The following is a 17,538-nucleotide window of genomic DNA, read 5'->3' as shown; positions in this document are numbered from 1 at the left end:
AAAAAAATGTACAGAAGTCCCCCAACTTTTAACATATTAAAAATTGGTCCCCGAGTTTGAGTTGCTGTAGTAAAGGCCTATAATTTCAAATTTTGCTTAAATATACGTGGGAAACCACAAAAAGCTCCTGATCACGGTTAATAAGTTTGGCATCGATTCAGTTGATCGATGTTAAGAATTTGAATGAATATTAGTTTTTTCGAAATGGAACATTGGAACATGCTGCCTATATCACATGGTTTAGAATGACATGGTCACGGATGAACACCTAACTATCGAATATCGACACGATATCATATGAGAACCGGTGTATAGTATTCTAGCTTGTAACAAGAGGCTATAACTCAAATAGTGACCATACAATGCTTGCTTTCCTATTCCTTTATTGGTTGATTATAATCTTCTATAACACGCGCCGTCACTGCAGGTATATATCTACATTCAAATCTTGAAATTGACAAACAAAATTGCTCCTTGCATCATTATTCCGGTGCAGGGTGATGTCTCGGCGATGCCGAGCTGCAAAAGCCATCGAAAGGCCATCTGAACTAATCGGCTGGCGCCTGGCGGCATACTGCTAAGTACATGACATTGTACAGGAAGCAACAGGAGAAGAGGAAGAAGAAACTCAGGCCGAGCTCTTGATATTTCACTATTTGCCGGGGAGCAAAAAGCCGAACCTTTCCTCAGACCCAGCTCGCTGGGTTTTTCTTCTTCTCTTCTGCGCTGCTCGTGTCTTAGTTATTTCCTACCCAGGTTGGGGGAAGACGGGAGGTGGTGGCTGGAGGCAGAGACCGAACATTGATGTCGAGAGGGAGCATCCGGTACTGGATATCGAGCTCCTTCATTATCTTTACCATTTCTTCTAGTAAGAGCGCCCGCCGTGCCCACCTCTCTCCCATGTTCTGGTGGTTCATCTTGTGGCTGAGCCACACGGCTATCTTCACCCGATTCAAGTCTTCCACGTCTTTGAATATCACCATCGGCGAAGAACTCCAGTGCTCCTTCTTGCATTCGATGTAACTGCCCACGAGCGAAACGTACTCTCAGAAGAAATAGCATAATTGTGCTAATGAACAAGTTTGGCATAGAGAAGTACATGTTAAGCGACCAGCCAAGGAAACTAAAGACTATTGTAATGCAAATTAATTATCGAACATGCACTCGCTTTTATGTGTCTTGAACTTCTAGTGAGTGCGATTAATATAAATTTTGTAACCGAGAGCTTGCCGTTTACTTACTTGATGATCTTCTGCTTCATAAGAGCGATTTTCTCTGCAGGAGTCGATAAGTGGACATAGAACTCGACTGCATCTCCCATGTCGGGACTTCGATAGTAGTTGCCGATGGCCTTCTGAGAGAGAACACTGTTCGGGTACATAATCTTCTGGTTATCATATCTCAGAAATATGGTTGTCATAATGTCCATTTCTTCCACGATCATCTGCAGCACCCCGTAAAAACAAACTAAGAACAAGAAACAGAATGCGAGCCGCCTAAACAAAGAAGTCGAGTTGTAACTGAGTATTAGCCGTCTTGGACAGTGGAATTTGGTCCGGGGTCGAGGCTTGCATTGGCCAAGCCATAATAACTAATTTCATCAGAATCTGGGTTGGCAAATAACCTCCATACATTCCAAGCAAGAACGAAATAGAAAGGAAAATCTTTAATTACCTGAACCCCATCAACCTCACACCTGTCCCCAACATCGAACGGATGCATCACGAACAAGAAGATGATGGACTCGAATATTGTCTTGCAAGTGTTCCCAAATATGAATGCCACGAGCAGGAGCTCCGATGTGAGATATACGAGGGACTTGCTTGTGGCAATCCCCAATATAAGGAGCCAGATGACCAATATAATGATACCAGCGATGACATTTGCCACACGGTGAAGCTTGTCCACGGCCGTTTTCGTGTCGTTCAGTGTCAGGGCAAGGGCTTTCCTGTCTCTGAAAGCGCCAACCTACGAAACAATCACACAAATCATTAAAGAGAACTTTAAACCAAAATCGAGGAAGCGTTTGAAACTTTAGTATATGAAAAGTTGTTTTTGGTAACTCAATTTACCAGCCAGTTTTTCAGGCATCGCTTGCTGATTCTCTTGGTTTCAGCTGCTCCTTCGCATAGATACATTGTTCTTAAAGCTTCATCCTCTGTCATGAATCGCATCAGGTCGTCTAGATAGATGTACCTGCCAAAGGCAAATTTGCCATAACCTTGTTACAACATGATTGGGCGAAACAAAAAAGAAAAACAGAAAGAAACTGAACCGCAAGAATCAGATGGGGATATAGATTAGAACTTTAAACGGGTCAAATTCGAAACTCGAGCACAAGCAAAGTCCTCGATCCAAATCATATTGAGCGAACTCAATATTCGTTTCTAAGATGTCGAGCAAGGGTAAATAGTGGATGTTGATGCTCTAAAAATAGGATAACTGATGAAAAAAGAGACAGGGAACTAAATCGAACTATTACCAACCTCTAGACGGCCTATTTGGATGGTGTAAGAACAGAGGTTATAAAGATGTCGAGGTAGAGAAGAACAAGGTGGCCTTACTTTGCGCGGGGCTTGGCTACGTTCTGGAAGATTTTCCTAGCGGCTGCCTTGGCCTCATTCTCGCTCCTGATCAAGTGCGCCGACTCATCCTCATCGGTGGTGTTGTTGATCTGCTCTCCCAAGGTCGAGAGGACCCCGTGCCTAACGATCTTCATCAGCCTCTTCATCTTCCAGGCGGATACATTCTTCTGATTGAGCTTATGGATATGGTTGATCTGAATACCATCAATATCGTCCACCCTCCTCGAGGGTGTGCAAGAAGGAGAGTGCCTCACACTCTTGGTCACACTGGGGCTCCTCATCCGCCCACTCTTGGTCGGGGGGAAGCCGGCTGCCCTAAACTCCAAGGGCACTGTTGCACCCGATTCCTGCAAGGTATGGATCTCAGCAGCCATCTTCCTATCCTCCTCAATCTCTACCTGTGGCAGACCTGACAGTGTCTCGATCACGAACTGGCTGAACAGCGACTCCTGGATCCGATCAAAGTACGTGCTGACATGGAACGAGGACGCGAGCACCTTGATGATCAGGGTCTTGATGAGCCAGAGGATGAACCCGACCATGAGGCACAGCAGGACCCGAGTCACATAACGCAACTTCCTATCATTGGTCTCCTTCTCGACTTTCTTGTCTAACAAGCTTTCCCATGCTATCACGACCAGGCCTAGCCACAGGCAGTTCTGCACGGCCTTGCGGACCCCGTACACGAAGTACAGCAGCTTCTTCCGAAGCACGAAGTTCCTCTCAATGAAAAAGACTATTAGTTTGATCCCCCAACCCGACACTAGCCTTCCGCAGATCAAGACCAAGATCACCACCTCCCACTTCCAGAGCTGGAGTTTCCATATGTGTCTGCGCTTGAGGGTCGGGACCGCAAGGGTGACTATTAGAAGGGCAATTATCAGGATGAGGCTCACCCATTGAAGCAGGGTGAGGGTGTTGAATTTCGCCTTCTTGTACTCCTCAGGCATGTCTTCCTCCAGGAACAGGTCGTCCTCGTCCTCGTCCCCTCCCCCGGGCTTTCCAAGCCCACCTGACCTGAACTGGCCAGACCACAGCACCCTTCCCGACATTTGGCCCGATCTCCTATCATACTCCTCTGGCTGTGGGTCTATCAAACGGGACCGGGTCTTTGCCTTCATGAAGGTCGCGGTTGGCTGGAATGATCTGTTTGAAGTACATCTCGCGACTTCTTCCCCGCCTGGAGAACAACCAGTACACATACTGAGAAACAGCTTATTAACGGGGCTAATACAACTAATAACCATTCCAGTGCTCGGAAAGACAGGATTATGCAATTCATTGGAGGGCAATAGATACACGCCATCATAACTACCTAGATCCCATGACACCTTTGATAAATCCGAACGTGCCAATTTCTAGTCACGGAGTTAACTAGCCTCTCAATATGGTATGAACATGTACAATGACGGGAAAGCCCGCGTTCAAATGGAGATTACATCTCGTGTCTCACCAAAATATACATGGTTCTTTTTTCAATGAAATCACCGGTACCCCTTGGTCTATTGGCTAGACAAATCCAGTTCGAATGCGCATGAGGTTAGGTGGGTCCCCGGTTTCCATGACAAGCTGCTAAAAAGAACCGCTGTCTACGAAATGCGCTTACTTACCGCTGCCTCTGTTACTATCCTCGCCGCTGCTGGAGTTGCTGGTATCGCTCGAGATGAGGTGCTCGAAGGAGACCCGAAGCGTGTCCTTGGACTGCTCAGAGCAGATCGGGCCCGACTTGCCAGTGGACCCTGCTGAGGGAGGCAACCTTACATTACTCAGCTCGTCCATCTCGAGGTCCATGTCGAGAGCCACCTCCCCTCCGTTGTGGCTCTGCTTCTGCAGGAACTGCCCGATCAGCCTCGAGGGCGGGTCCTGCAGGGCATTGGGAGGCCCTGCCTCCCCACCACTGGCTCTCCAGAACTCGACGCTTGAGTCCCTCGTTACCTTACTGCCAGCACCAGTGCCGGCAGCAGGGGCGCTGCGACGGGTGGTGATGTCGGCGGGGGAGCATGATGGGGGATCGGGGCTGTCGGCATGGAGATGGATGTCGGAGAGGATGGGGAGCTCCTCGTGGGAGGTGGCGGCCGCAGTGTTGGAGGGGCCGGTGCCGCCTCCACCGGAGGAGAGACGGTGGCCGTGCCTGGAGTTGTAGGAGGTCTGAGATTTGAAGGATTTCTTGAAGGACTCCATCGAAATGTTAACTCAATCCGACCGGAATGGCGATATCCGAATATGCACGCAATTGTTTATGTTCGGGTGATGGGAGCAGAGCGAGCTTCGTCGCTCGAGAAAAATGGCCGATTCATATAATTTTCAGATCACGGAAGCGAAGAAGACAGATCGAGAGAGAGAGAGGGACAAGTGGCTTGGCGCCATGAAGAGAGATGATGAGATGAGGGAAAGGGAACGAGCATATTACATGTGACGAGCTTCTCGCATTAATGTTCACTGTTGCATTGCGTTGCATGGCCGTCTCGTCCGGTTGGGTAGATCCGTACGTAACTAAGGAAGTGCCCCTGTGATTTGGCTAAATAACGATACCTGCCACTGCATGAAATTTTCAGGGGATAAACTTGTCTTGCGAGGCTCCTTAAAAGAAGCATTTTGTAATGGCCTTTTTGGAAGCTGTCACGTCTAACACAATTTATTTATTTATTAGGTGACTGTCTATAACGAAATAATAAAAAAAAATATTAAATAATAAGACACTAATTATTTAATAAGAAACTTTTATTTTTTAGTATAACAAAAAAACTTGTTAAATAATAAGAAATTTATTCTTTAAATTTTAAAAAGATGAGTCACTATTATAATATAATAAGAGGATCTTCTAAAAAAATAAGTTTGTCTCTGGATAATAAGAAACTTACTATTTTTTTTGTCATCTTTATAATTCACATTTTAAGGATCCTCCTGATGTTAGCAACACTTAATTTCGGTGGTGACAGTCCAAGCACAAAAATGGGGAAAAAAATTTGTTCCTTTTCTTCTACCGAAACACTTCCTAGTAAATTTCTTTTGTTCAGATTTGCAGTTTGTATTCATTTTTAAGTCATACACTATAGTAAGCAAAAATGAATGAAATGGATATCATATAATAAAATATAAGAGAGAAATGTTTTTCTAAAACTTTAGAGAAATAAATGGTATAATTAAAAAAATTTATTTACCAAAATATCATTTTTACCTATAATATATATGTATGTATATAAATATGTCTTTCTATATGTACTATGCCCTAAGTATCATTAGTTACCAAAATTGAACTATTTTATATTATATTATTATTATTATTATTATTACTATTACTATTACTATTACTATTACTACTGCTACTTTTTTAAATCTCGTCCATGCCCACCAGGGGGTGAGTGGGCACCTATTCCCCGCCACTCGCCTCCTCTTTTTTTTTCCCCCAAAATTTCCCAATCTTTTTTTTTTTAGTTCCTCCCTTGTTTCCATTGTTTCCAAATCCGACCTAGTAAGGTGTCACATAATTTGGTCGACCTGTTATGCCATATAATATTATAGTGTGCCACTCGTCTCCTTCCCCCCCCCCCCCCCCCCTCGGCCAATATTTACCCCCTCTTTCTTTTTCTTTTTCTTTTTTTTCTAGATTCCTCCCTTTTTTTCATTGTTTCCAAATCCGACCAAGTAAGGTACCACGTAATCTGATCGGCCTGTTTGCCAAATAATATGACCGTGATGGTGTGCCACTGATCTCCTTTTTTTCCCCCCCTAAAATTTACCCCCTCTTTTTTATTTTATGGATTCCTCCATTTTTTCCACTGTTTCCAAATCTGACCGGATAAGGTACCACATAATATGGTCGATCCGTTCGCCAAATAATATGATCATTACAATCGGAACACTTATTTCTGAAAAATACTTCTCTCCCAATTTAATTTACAAAAATCAGGAAAAATCTCATATTAAAAGTACCAAATATACAATTTACGATACATGCAATTTTTTCTCCAAATTTTAGTTTGCCAGTTTGGAACCTTTTCCCAGTCCATATGTTTTTTAGAACATTTAAAACATATCTATTGCAACCTAGGAGCAAGTGGGGAGGGTTTTCCCACCGCCAGGACCCAACTTACTTTCTTCTTCCTTTTTTCCTCTAATTTTAGGGTTTTTTTATATTTAATTTCGATAGATGAATTCTTCTTTTCTCTAGTGTACTGATGTAGTATTCAAAATCCCAACAAATCTGATTACTTTATATTCTAACGAGGTTAACCTACTAAAAGATAAAATTCTCTATCAATTTTCTCTAGTCACCAACGCCATCCTAAAATCAACTCACGTTGGTAAAAAAAAAAATTATCACCAATTTAAGTAGTTGCTTTTTATTTGTGATACTAGAACTGTCCTTATTTTTTGGTGAAACGCAATGTTATACTAGCCTAATGATCGACACTAATTTTCACTTGTGACTGTTACAACAAGATACTCTTACTGATATCGGACCCCCACTAAAAGTAAAGTTCATCCGCTTAAAAATAGTGAGCTATTTAAGTCCTATTATACTGTGATTAAGATTTTGTAATTATAATTATTACTAACTCAAATTAATAGTGGTAGGTGTGTAAATGTGCGAGAAGATCGGTCTTTTGAATAAATTTTAGAAAGAAATGTTATTTTTTATGCCATGAAATATTACTTACTACAATCTTTAAAAAAAAAGCGGATCATTTACTATAAATCGAAAGTTCATAATATTACGGGGTTAAAAAATATGTAGAGTATAGAAAGAATATTTGGCATGAGAAATTTTGATACATTAACTACCAAAGGAATATCAAATTAGATAGTGATTTAAGAACTTTATCCATATTTAGTTAGAGCAATTAATGTGTTATTGAGGGCATTGTGGTACTATGGATAACAAATGGAGCGGTATTAGTTAAAATGGGGTGAGAATAGGCTTAACCATTTTTTTTTCCCACTTAAATAAACTATATGTCACAATTACATAAAAATTAGTTCAAATGATGGATTGAGTACAAGTTCTTTCGAATGAGAGATCATTCCATTAAGTTGGAAAGAAAGAAGACCATCTTAGTTACAAAAGAGACGCCAAATAGAAAAATGCAGGGGAAGGATCAAACATTCATTTCATTCTACTTCTTTGCTTGTCGATATGCCAAACGTAACATTGCAGCTTCTCACCATGCAGAATGAAATCATGCATCAAGTATAGATAAACAGCCGCGCTCAATGTAAAACAGCGTAAGTTTAATCCATAGGCTACGTAAAACATATTCAAAGGTTAATACTAGTCTAATTACTTGTATGAGGGGATTATGCGTCTAAGATGCATTATCATATCGCCCCAATAACAAATCTTATGTCGAGCTCAAACATGTGGTTTGGAATTGAAACCGAAAAAAACGTGATGACATATACTGACACCGCACCAACCCCATGACAAAAACATATACTAAACCTACTAAATTATGGTTTAACACCATCGACCCTCGTACGTATCATAAGATATAACAATTTAAAACTGTGGAACGGCAGGTCAGCAAAGAAAATGCTGGAGCCAAGAATACTAACAGTAAATACTATTGATTTATTTGGATATATTAAGAAAATCAAAATCAGGCGATGTGAAAAATTAGCCATATGAGGACAGGTACTGTACAGAAAATATGCGAACCCAAAATGGGAAAAAAAATAAAATAAAATAAAATTGGCAGCCGCAAGAGAGATACAATATTAAAGTTGAAGCTCGTAATTGTTACAGCGATCCTCAGAGTACCTCGCACACCCTTCTAGTGATGATGGCCTCTTCTAAGGACAGAGAGGAAACCACCAGATGATTTGTCCTTGCGCCGATCCTCTCCGTTGCCTCCAACCTGGATCAACCATAACCATGATTATAGCAAAGCTAAAGAAGAAAACAGTAACCTTACTTTTGGAAGAGAACGCTAAGCCAGGGTTATTTAATTACATAGAAGGATGCAAAGTCTAAAACCGTATGAAATTTTCTGGAACCTGAAAACTTGGAACAAAGGAAGCCAAGAACACAAAGTAATAAGCACGAGAAGAAAAGTGGTAGTGCAGTTCCACAATAAGGAAGTTCATTCCAGTGAAAGTAGAGATTACGAGAACCATTAAGCACCTTCTCGTGAAGACCATAACAAATTTATGTGGAATATGTCCAATCATCTTTACAGTATATTAGGCTTCCTCATTTTATAAGAAATGCAGAATCAAATTGCAAATTATATCAATTTTCTATACAAAACTGCAATTATCACAAGAGAATCACCTCCTTGGCAATTTGCATCAAGATCTCTGTAATTTCACCAAAATCAGGTCTTAATGTTGGATCTTGCTGCCAGCACCGTTCTAATAGCGCTGCAAGCTTGGGATGGGTCTCTCTCGGGATGACAGGGCGTATACCCTGAAACATATCCGTGCAAAAGACATGAACACAGCTCTGTATACCATATCGTTTAAAAAGAATTTGAAAAGCCAATCATATGACTAGAAGTCCCAAATAAATTTGTCTAAACTAGTTCAGATGTGTAAAATTTTTGCATAATTTAATCCTGATTTTTCATTTTCAAATAGATTTCCAGTTTAATATGACGGAGTTGGACCAGACAACAGTTTTTCCCATGATAATGGACAGAAAAGATATTATACTAAACAAATCATCTACTACACAGTGCTATTGACAATTAAAAATTTACCTTTTGGACAACTCCAACAGCTGCTTGTAATGGGGTCAGGTGCTCGTGAGGAAGCTGAGATGACAAACACATAAATTTATAAGATAAAGTTAAAAATAAATAGATAAAATCATTTTTCCATGACAAATTTGAGGAGCAAAAATTGTTGATAAAGTATCACCTTCCCGGTTAGCAACTCCCACAGCACGATTCCAAAACTAAAAACATCAGCTTTATGATCGTATGGCCGGTGCTCTATGACCTTCAACAAAGGAACTGCTGTAAGGGAAGGACAAGCAGAATGTACAACTATGAAAAGCATAACAGTCTTTTCCTTCACCCAAAGCAAAAAAAGTTGCAGCTTAATAACCCAAAAGAGGTGACTGAAAACAGAAGAATAAGAATAGAGCAAGTCCATGACGACCCAGTCACATTCACATGTTCTCTGCCATTTTAATGCAGCATAAAGTCATATTGGTAGCATTTTAGAGGTACAGACAAAAAATGATGGAGTTGATAAAACTCCAAATAGATGAATTTCAACCAATACCAGTTAGACTTCGTGGTGCAATAATAAAATTGTCACAGCTCCAAACAGTTGGACAATCCCAAGAATCAATTGGTAAGCAGTGCAACTATAAATGCAAAGGCTTCTCAACCAAAACAAGAACAGTTTGCCAAACTGCTCGAGTGGAATCAGGCACATAGCAGAACAGATTTCTGAGAGAACAAAAATCAAAGCGTCTGGAAGAAGTCAGCGTTTAACTTTCAAGCAAATGTGGGTTTCCAGGGCCTCTGGATACAAAAGAAGACATTTTGATGTAGCAAGTGCCATTTATTAACACATGTTTCAACCAAGGTAGTTTCATGGCAGAAAGAAATTCAGAAAATCCATGCTGCTTTTATTAAAAGGAGGAAGTTCAAAAAGTACCGAGTAAAAGTGCAATGAGCTAGTGAATACATTCCTAACAGATTTAGAGCAAACAACAAGAGTACCTCAGGAGCCATCCATCTGTATGTCCCAGTTTCTGCAGTCATTACTCCAGACTGAGCTTTCACTCTCGCAACACCAAAATCAGCTACCTTGACGACCTAAATTGTGAAAGAACAAAGGAAATCATTAAGCTCCAGCAGATGTTGACATTTTCACCCAAACAAGCAACCAAATGACATCCGATGAGTAAAGCGAAAGGTAGAGATTATCATGTTATGAACTATGTTATTAACTGAGTAGATCACAAACAAGTACAGTGTACAATATATGTATGTGCTAAATTTCCATTTGAACATGAGACCTCTTCTACAGCAAGGAGATACTTTGAATTGTAACTTCTGAATATCGAAGCTTGCAAAATAAGAGAAATCTAGGACACGCCTAGGCGGTGCATACTTATTTGTCTCCTAGAGCTATAGCAGTCATTTTGAACATTATTTATGCTTTTCATAATCAACTATTCTAAAGGAAATCCAAAGTATAAGCACTTACTTCATTTTCGTCCATCAGTAGATTGGCAGCCTTCAAATCCCTGTGGATAATATTATTTTGATGTAGATAATTCATTCCCTTGGACACATCAATCGCTACTTTCAGCAAGGAAGGAAGCTTGAAAACACCTTTCTGCTTGTGTAGATAGTCATAAACACTCCCACCAGACATAAATTCTGATATAATAGAATTAATAAAAAGAAAATGGTGAAGAAACTTAAAAGAGTGTAAGATTCTAGAAGGAGAAAGATCAAGTAGTAATCACTTCATGCATAACATAGGCATATCCCAGTGCACCAGGTATTACCTGTCACAATACATAAGCTTGGGGGCTTGGTGCATGCACCAATAAATTGTACTACATTTTTGTGTCGAACTTTCCTGCAATTTGTCAAAAGAGGTGGATAAAGATAAGGCACTGCAACAGATCTTCCCTTCTAATAAAAAATTGGGTGTCTAGCCACTTTAGAGTATTAAGATAGAGAGTAAGTGAAAAAGACAATTCAAAGTATATATATTCACACAGTTATATTTTTAAAGCAAAGCTAGACATACAAAATTGGTCTGTGAGAATAAAATGCACAAGAAGAGAAACACTTCCTTAGATACTATCAGCTTGATTTATGATCATTTAGAAAAGGTAATCACCAGTCTAAGCAGTGTAAAGGAATGCAATGAAGAAAACAGGCACTCCAAAATAGCTATCTGAATGGAATCAATGCATTGATTAAGAAACCGACATGCCTGGATAAGCCTAACTGAAATCATTTAGCTAATTGTGAATAGGTACAAGCTAATTAACTTGAGCAACAGGAAACTTTATTCGAAAGTAGGTATAATATTCAAAACCTCATGATAAAAACTTCTTGTGCAAACTCTCTCTGCAACTCTGAATTTACACGCTCAGGCTTCAGAACCTTAATAGCCACTTCCTGACTGCAATATGTGCCTTTATACCTGAATAAACAAAAGCAAGCATTAAAAAAACCACCTTATGTCAACACATAAGTTAAAAAATAAGTAAACTTACAAGTCACCATAAGAACCAGATGCAACTTTATTTTCAAACTTCAGACACCTTGGATCTAACTCCCAAACATCAGTTCCATCATTAGGTATGGAAACATGATCCTGTTCAGGCTCACATTTGATAGCTGTTTTTGGATGCTCGTGGCTTGGAGACGGTGAAAAACTGTTTCGTCTAGCCTGCCCCTGTAAAGTGAGCCACATCAAGAAGCTGTCCATTGATAACAGAGTAGCTCATAAAAGCAAATTTCCTGAAAATTGAATCTCTGAACTGTCTCCAGTTGACAAAGATGAGTTCGCCAGTGCCACTTTCTCACTCATGCTAAACAGTCATCAAGGAATCGTTACGCATTATGACCAATTCGGAAAACAATTTAATTGCATGATATATCAGCACCATTTAGCACTTGGAATATCATTCAGAAGGGAAACCATCCCAAAGCTCAATTCTCTATGCTAACATTACATGCCCATGCATAAGGCTAAAATTTTAACTTGCAATTATAATCTGCAGGTAGCTAACAGATTTCTATATGCTGTGATTGTGAAATTTTGAAAAGAACCAAACAGATGACGCAGTACCTCAATTTTATGTACTTCCCTCTCCAGTGTGGCTCTAAGCTGATCTTTTTCCTGAAAATTTTCAGGCATGGCTTAAGAAAACATGCATCATTGTAATCATCACTATATACGTCAAGAAGGAGCAAAGAATCCAAATTCTGCTGAAAAAGAACAGTAGGGCAGTGGCAAAGCCAGCAATGTATCTTAGGGTTGGTTGATACATCAAAGAATCCTGAAGAAATGTTACCTCATATGGCCAACCATCAACAACGAAGACGTCTAATGAGTATCCATTGACAGTAGAAAAAGCATGGGCCTCTCGAATATTCAGCCCAATCTCAGCAAGTAAGGCTGTCAACTGAAAAGTTGGCTAGATCAGATAAACGTAAGTGCTAATATTGTCTAACATAACAAGATTTCATCATGTTCTCTTCATGTGAAAGTAAAAATTACAGGCCTACGGGTTGTTCAGCATATCAAACAAGACAATAGAGTAAAAGAATCATCTCACTGCAAAATCCTTCATGGGATGTGTTAGAGGTTATTTAAACAGTCATCCAACCAGGTAACATATGTAATATATGTAAGACAAAGATGCAAGTCATTATATGTCAAATGAAAGCAACGAAAAAATTTATGTAGATGAATTCTTTCCTTCCCTCTCTCACTCTCTGAGTCAGAACTATCATGTACCTGACTCAGAAGCTTTGGCTTGTCGTCCGTCGAAAAGGTGATTTCATGCATGAACCTACATAGTCCATCAAATAGGTGTTAGATCTCAGTACAAAATCCACTGCCTTACAGCCTTATAAAACCATATAAATGGTACAAACAGTAGCAGTAACCTATCTAAAGTATGCATATTCATATAATTCTAATGTGGAATAAGCACAATAACCTTCATGACTAATCAACATAAAGGCAGAAACTGGTGGAACCACTGAGGAGGAATGATGCAAGATACTAATCTAAATTATTTAGTGAGGTAAAACGAGGATGATCAAGGAAATTCACTATAACGTCCAATGTGAACCTAAGTTGGTAATTGGTATATCAAGACATGCCCTTCAAATGATTATAAAACTGATTCATTGATAACAATAGTCGATCCCAAAAATGAAGAACCGTTTTGAATTAGACTTTATTTATAAGATAGAGTCTTAGTATTTACCTTGAATATTGTGAATTAGCATGGACAGAATTGTCTCCATCCTTGGTAGGAGCATTACTTGCTTCAACAGCAAGGGCTTCAAGGTTCTGTGACGAACCAAAGGCAGGTGGCGGATGAATGCTGAAAAATTGAAATAACAATCAAGTGTCACTCAATTGACAATTATGAGAGCTTCAAGAGAAATGAGAAGAGATCAATAACAGCAACCAAATTCAAAGCTAACCAAAAGAAGGTCCAAGCGAGTTTTGATTGTTTGATCAGTGAGTCGAAAAAAATGAAGACAGTACCTTTGTCTGCTGGGATTACTTTCAGATCTCAGACCAGAATCATTATTACGGTAACTCGAATGGATGGGATCACTTGAATTCACCTCGGAAGCAGGAAGAACCTGGATGAGATAGCAAATTAATTTCCGAAACCTTTAAGCAATAACCCGAATTTGAATTATGATCCTAATAAGATTGACCAATTAAAATTGTTATAGAACTGCCTCGGTTTCACAATCAGCAAATGCATGACAAGCAATAAACAAAATTCTAGCAATAATTTGCCATGATATGAAGCAATACCACAAGCAGCTGACAGCACAAATAATGCAATAATATTTAGGAAAAAAGAACCAGCACATGCAAGAATTTGCAGGTAAAGAATATACCAAAAATGGCAAGCTATAGAAGCTACATAAGTTAATTCATCAAATGAGCACAGTGAGCTCCTCAGTATCAAACATACATCTTGATCTTGCAGCATCACTATGTTTGATGCAAAAGTTCATATTGACCTAACCAATATACCTGTACTAGGCGGACTTCAATTGCCGGTCTATTTGCAGGATCCCGAGCCAAATGCAGCAACCTCTTATGCATAAGCACATCTTCCGCCCTCTCCACATTCACATCAAGGGCATACCTTCAATGTGTACGGGAAAAGCCCGCATACATATATCAATAATACAGGCTCGGAAAATTCACGAAAAGTATGTAAACTAAGCTATAAGGTTATAGTGAAAAAAGATTCATCGCGTATGGCATGGACATGTGGCTACAAAATGATAATCTAGAAAGTCCTAGACACAGGAAAAGCTCGGCGGTCCACCGGTCCATGGAAAGAAGAAAAAGCGAAGAGTGGAGAAATAAAGAGGAAAAAGCAAGAAGAAAAGCGTGCAATGCATCTGCTCCGCTTTCCGGTGGTTCAGGTACGGCCATCGATGCTTCACCAATAGCTTTACCCGAAACGGGAACTTATCCACTCAACAGAGAACCGTACAAGCACTCCGATGAACACACAGCCGCAGAAGAAAGCGGAAAATGCCATGGGAAAACGCAAAAGCAAACGAAAGCGCAGCCTCTGCCGTAGCGCTCACGTATTCGAATATGATCAGGCAAATTCCGAGCACCGCGAGGGGGGGAATCCGTGCGGAACGGAGAAGGAGGAAACGAGGCAGCTAGGGGGGGTACGAGGACGGAGCTTTACCGAGTCGGCAGTCGATTGAAGTGGTTCCAGAGCTCGTCGTCGAAGCCAGGAGTGTCGGCCTCCTCGCGGTTGGAGTCCTTGAGCCGGCGGAGGATCTCGTTGTAGACCTGCAGCTTCTTCCTCTGCTGCCTGCTCTGCTGCGGCGTAGAAGCCGCCTCGCTGACCTCTCTGCTTCCGCTGCTCTCATTGTCCTCCACCATCACCATTACAAAAAGGAGCGGCCGAGCTCGCCGAGGCAGAGGAAGGAGCGGTCGAATGCGGAGGAGGCGAGGGATTCCCCAAGGCGAAAGGGGGAGGAGACGAGGTTATATGAATGCGGAAGCAGAAGGCGGATTCCGACGGAGAAGACGAAGATGACGATGAAGAATCCTCCCGCGCCGAGAAGAAGGTGATATCTGCGCTCTCTCTCTCTCTCTCTGTCTCTCTCTCTCTCTCTCTAAATGTGAGTAAAATGGATATTCTCTCTCTCTCTCTGGACGATTGGAAGAATCAAGCGCCCGGTTCATGCTGGATCGGAGGAAGCAGTGTTGACCCCTCCGGTTTGCCCCCGCGAGTATCTTGTGGGCGCATGGTAGGCCTGGAGCAGGTTGAAATTGTAGTTTCAGGAGCGGTAATGCAGTGGGCGCAGTGAGCACCCCAGGGGAATGAAGCTGACGTGGAGTCTACCTCGGCTGATCAGCTCAAGCTTTTTTTTTGGATAGGTGCTGATCAGCTCAGGCTGCTCGTGCCTATTTTGGTACTTTTATGGGGTTTCACATTTATAGTTTGCGTTTTTTTTAAAAAAATAAATTTTTATTTTTTAATAGAAAAATGTATACTTTTGCGGTACAATCTCGTCTAATAACCAAGATGTTATATGTTCGATACTAATAGAACTTACCCGTACCTCTTTATTAATTATTATCATTTTTTGTTTCATTATACTACGCACATTAGCTTAATTTATAATCCTAAAAAATATATATTTTTCATTCATTACTTTTTTTATTTATAAATAAATAGTAATTAATTTTTTTTATTTATTACAATTTACAAAAAGGATTTGGACTATCTCTAATGGGAGAGAGTGTCCCAAGTCTCTGACCTTGGTCAATCTCTGCATACCACGTTAAATAGAGACTCACCTAAGATAATGAGAGACTTGAAACTCCAAAGTCGATCTCCCATCTAATCTATATTGTAGTCCCGCAGTTTTAAATTTTTCTTAGAAAGAAAAGAATTACTTTAAATGTGTGGCCCATTGATCGCCACGTGGCCTGGAGCAGCGGAGCCACATGGCAAAAAGAGCCAACGGGTCATTTCTATCTTTAATTAAAAAAAAAATGTTGCATTGTTGCACTAGCAAGGCTCCCACATGGCAACCCTGGATTGGCTCGACCACGTCTCTCTGCAGCTTGGCCACGTGTCCAAAAGAGACGTGGTCGAAATTTCCGTTACGGATAGTCTTAGAAATCTAGGAAACGGTTCGAAAATGTGTGTGTGTGGGGGGGGGGGGGGGGGGGGGGCATGGCTCATAAGAAGGCCTAAACAAACATGATTCCTAAAATCTCTCGATTCTAACCGCATACATCTAACACTTATCATATGGTCGTTAAAAATAATGGAGACCAAGCTTAAATATCAGGTCAAGCCCTCGAGATTAATTTGATTAGGTTCCTACTAGATTGCATTAGCTTAAGATTAAGCCTAGATAACAAATAAGAAGTTTTTGTCCAAATCTATCACTCTATTATTAAAAAGAAAGAACAATAAGGATCATGTGATTCTTGAGAGTTTGAACTTGGCCCCAAAAATAGACCAGGTGAAGTTGACTTAGTGGCCATCTAAGTTTCTAGCCATATGCATTGCCTCCCGTTCGAGAATCTAGTTGGAAAATGCAGTCGAATGAACTTCTTTTGTAAAAAAAATTGTAATTTAAGTATATATACTTAATTAAAACTTTTATTTCATTGTAATTAAAAAAAAAAAATCGGTGGGGCTCGTGAAGTCGTTGCCTTTTTTCCCATTCAAAGAGTGTACCCTTACAAAAAGGCGCATGAACGATTCATCTTTTGGGCGCTCACCGGATTTGGATAAGCCAGCCATCAGCAAAATTACGTTTCTACCCACACCTGGTCACTAGGGGCTCGGTAGGGCCCGCCGTACAGGCTGCTCTCCTGAAGGGTTGACTTCCTATGGGAGGTCTGACTCGGGAATGGGATAGGGACCGGTCAGCGAAAAGGGAGAAAGCCCCGAGTTCCTCGTCGCTCGGAGCATGGTCAATTCCAAGGGCACATGTGTCTTTTCGCCCTTGATTTGCTTGATTTTGTTATATTCATCTAATTTTTTTTTGTTATTTGTTGATCTGTTATTAGGGTTTTGCAGGCATGAAAAATGGCAGATCATGAGATATGAAATGGGATGATGCAGGTTGAGGCTCGGGCCGGGTCCATATGTCATCTAATCGAGTCTCGTATATGCTAGCTAGAGCCGTCGCAATTCCGTAAAACTCGCTCAATAGATCGATTTTAGTCGTAAAATTGAAAGTGCGAATAGAACAGTCTCATTTATGTGCCT

The 17,538-nt window shown here is 40.6% G+C and overlaps 2 protein-coding genes across 3 annotated transcripts; both read right to left on the bottom strand.

Annotated features, from left to right (window-relative positions):
- Positions 1 to 296: 296 nt before the first annotated feature.
- On the bottom strand, positions 297 to 4,963 carry LOC116197088 (mechanosensitive ion channel protein 6-like). The gene is made up of 6 exons (XM_031527114.1): positions 4,196 to 4,963; positions 2,565 to 3,765; positions 2,073 to 2,196; positions 1,675 to 1,968; positions 1,242 to 1,444; positions 297 to 1,023 (listed from the first exon to the last, which is right to left on the bottom strand). Exons 1-6 carry the CDS (start codon positions 4,764 to 4,766, stop codon positions 738 to 740), a joined length of 2,679 nt encoding a protein of 892 aa, XP_031382974.1. The 5' UTR covers positions 4,767 to 4,963; the 3' UTR covers positions 297 to 737.
- Positions 4,964 to 8,134: 3,171 nt separating this feature from the next.
- On the bottom strand, positions 8,135 to 15,633 carry LOC116197902 (serine/threonine-protein kinase STY46-like). 2 transcript variants are annotated; one of them, XM_031528173.1, is made up of 16 exons: positions 14,983 to 15,633; positions 14,304 to 14,418; positions 13,797 to 13,897; positions 13,510 to 13,629; positions 13,032 to 13,086; positions 12,586 to 12,696; positions 12,360 to 12,410; positions 11,830 to 11,963; positions 11,601 to 11,708; positions 11,059 to 11,132; positions 10,752 to 10,927; positions 10,262 to 10,357; positions 9,447 to 9,527; positions 9,287 to 9,340; positions 8,860 to 8,994; positions 8,135 to 8,443 (listed from the first exon to the last, which is right to left on the bottom strand). In XM_031528173.1, the coding sequence occupies exons 1-16, from the start codon at positions 15,186 to 15,188 to the stop codon at positions 8,360 to 8,362; spliced, it is 1,701 nt and encodes a 566-aa protein (XP_031384033.1). In that variant the 5' UTR covers positions 15,189 to 15,633; the 3' UTR covers positions 8,135 to 8,359. The 2 variants fall into 2 exon arrangements, with proteins under 2 accessions (XP_031384033.1, XP_031384032.1); XM_031528172.1 differs by having other exon boundaries at positions 11,782 to 11,963; positions 14,983 to 15,630.
- Positions 15,634 to 17,538: the final 1,905 nt, after the last annotated feature.

This window comes from Punica granatum, chromosome 2, assembly GCF_007655135.1.
Source record: "Punica granatum isolate Tunisia-2019 chromosome 2, ASM765513v2, whole genome shotgun sequence".
In the NCBI taxonomy this organism is placed as follows: domain Eukaryota; kingdom Viridiplantae; phylum Streptophyta; class Magnoliopsida; order Myrtales; family Lythraceae; genus Punica; species Punica granatum.
This window is presented reverse-complemented; position numbering and strand designations above follow the sequence as displayed.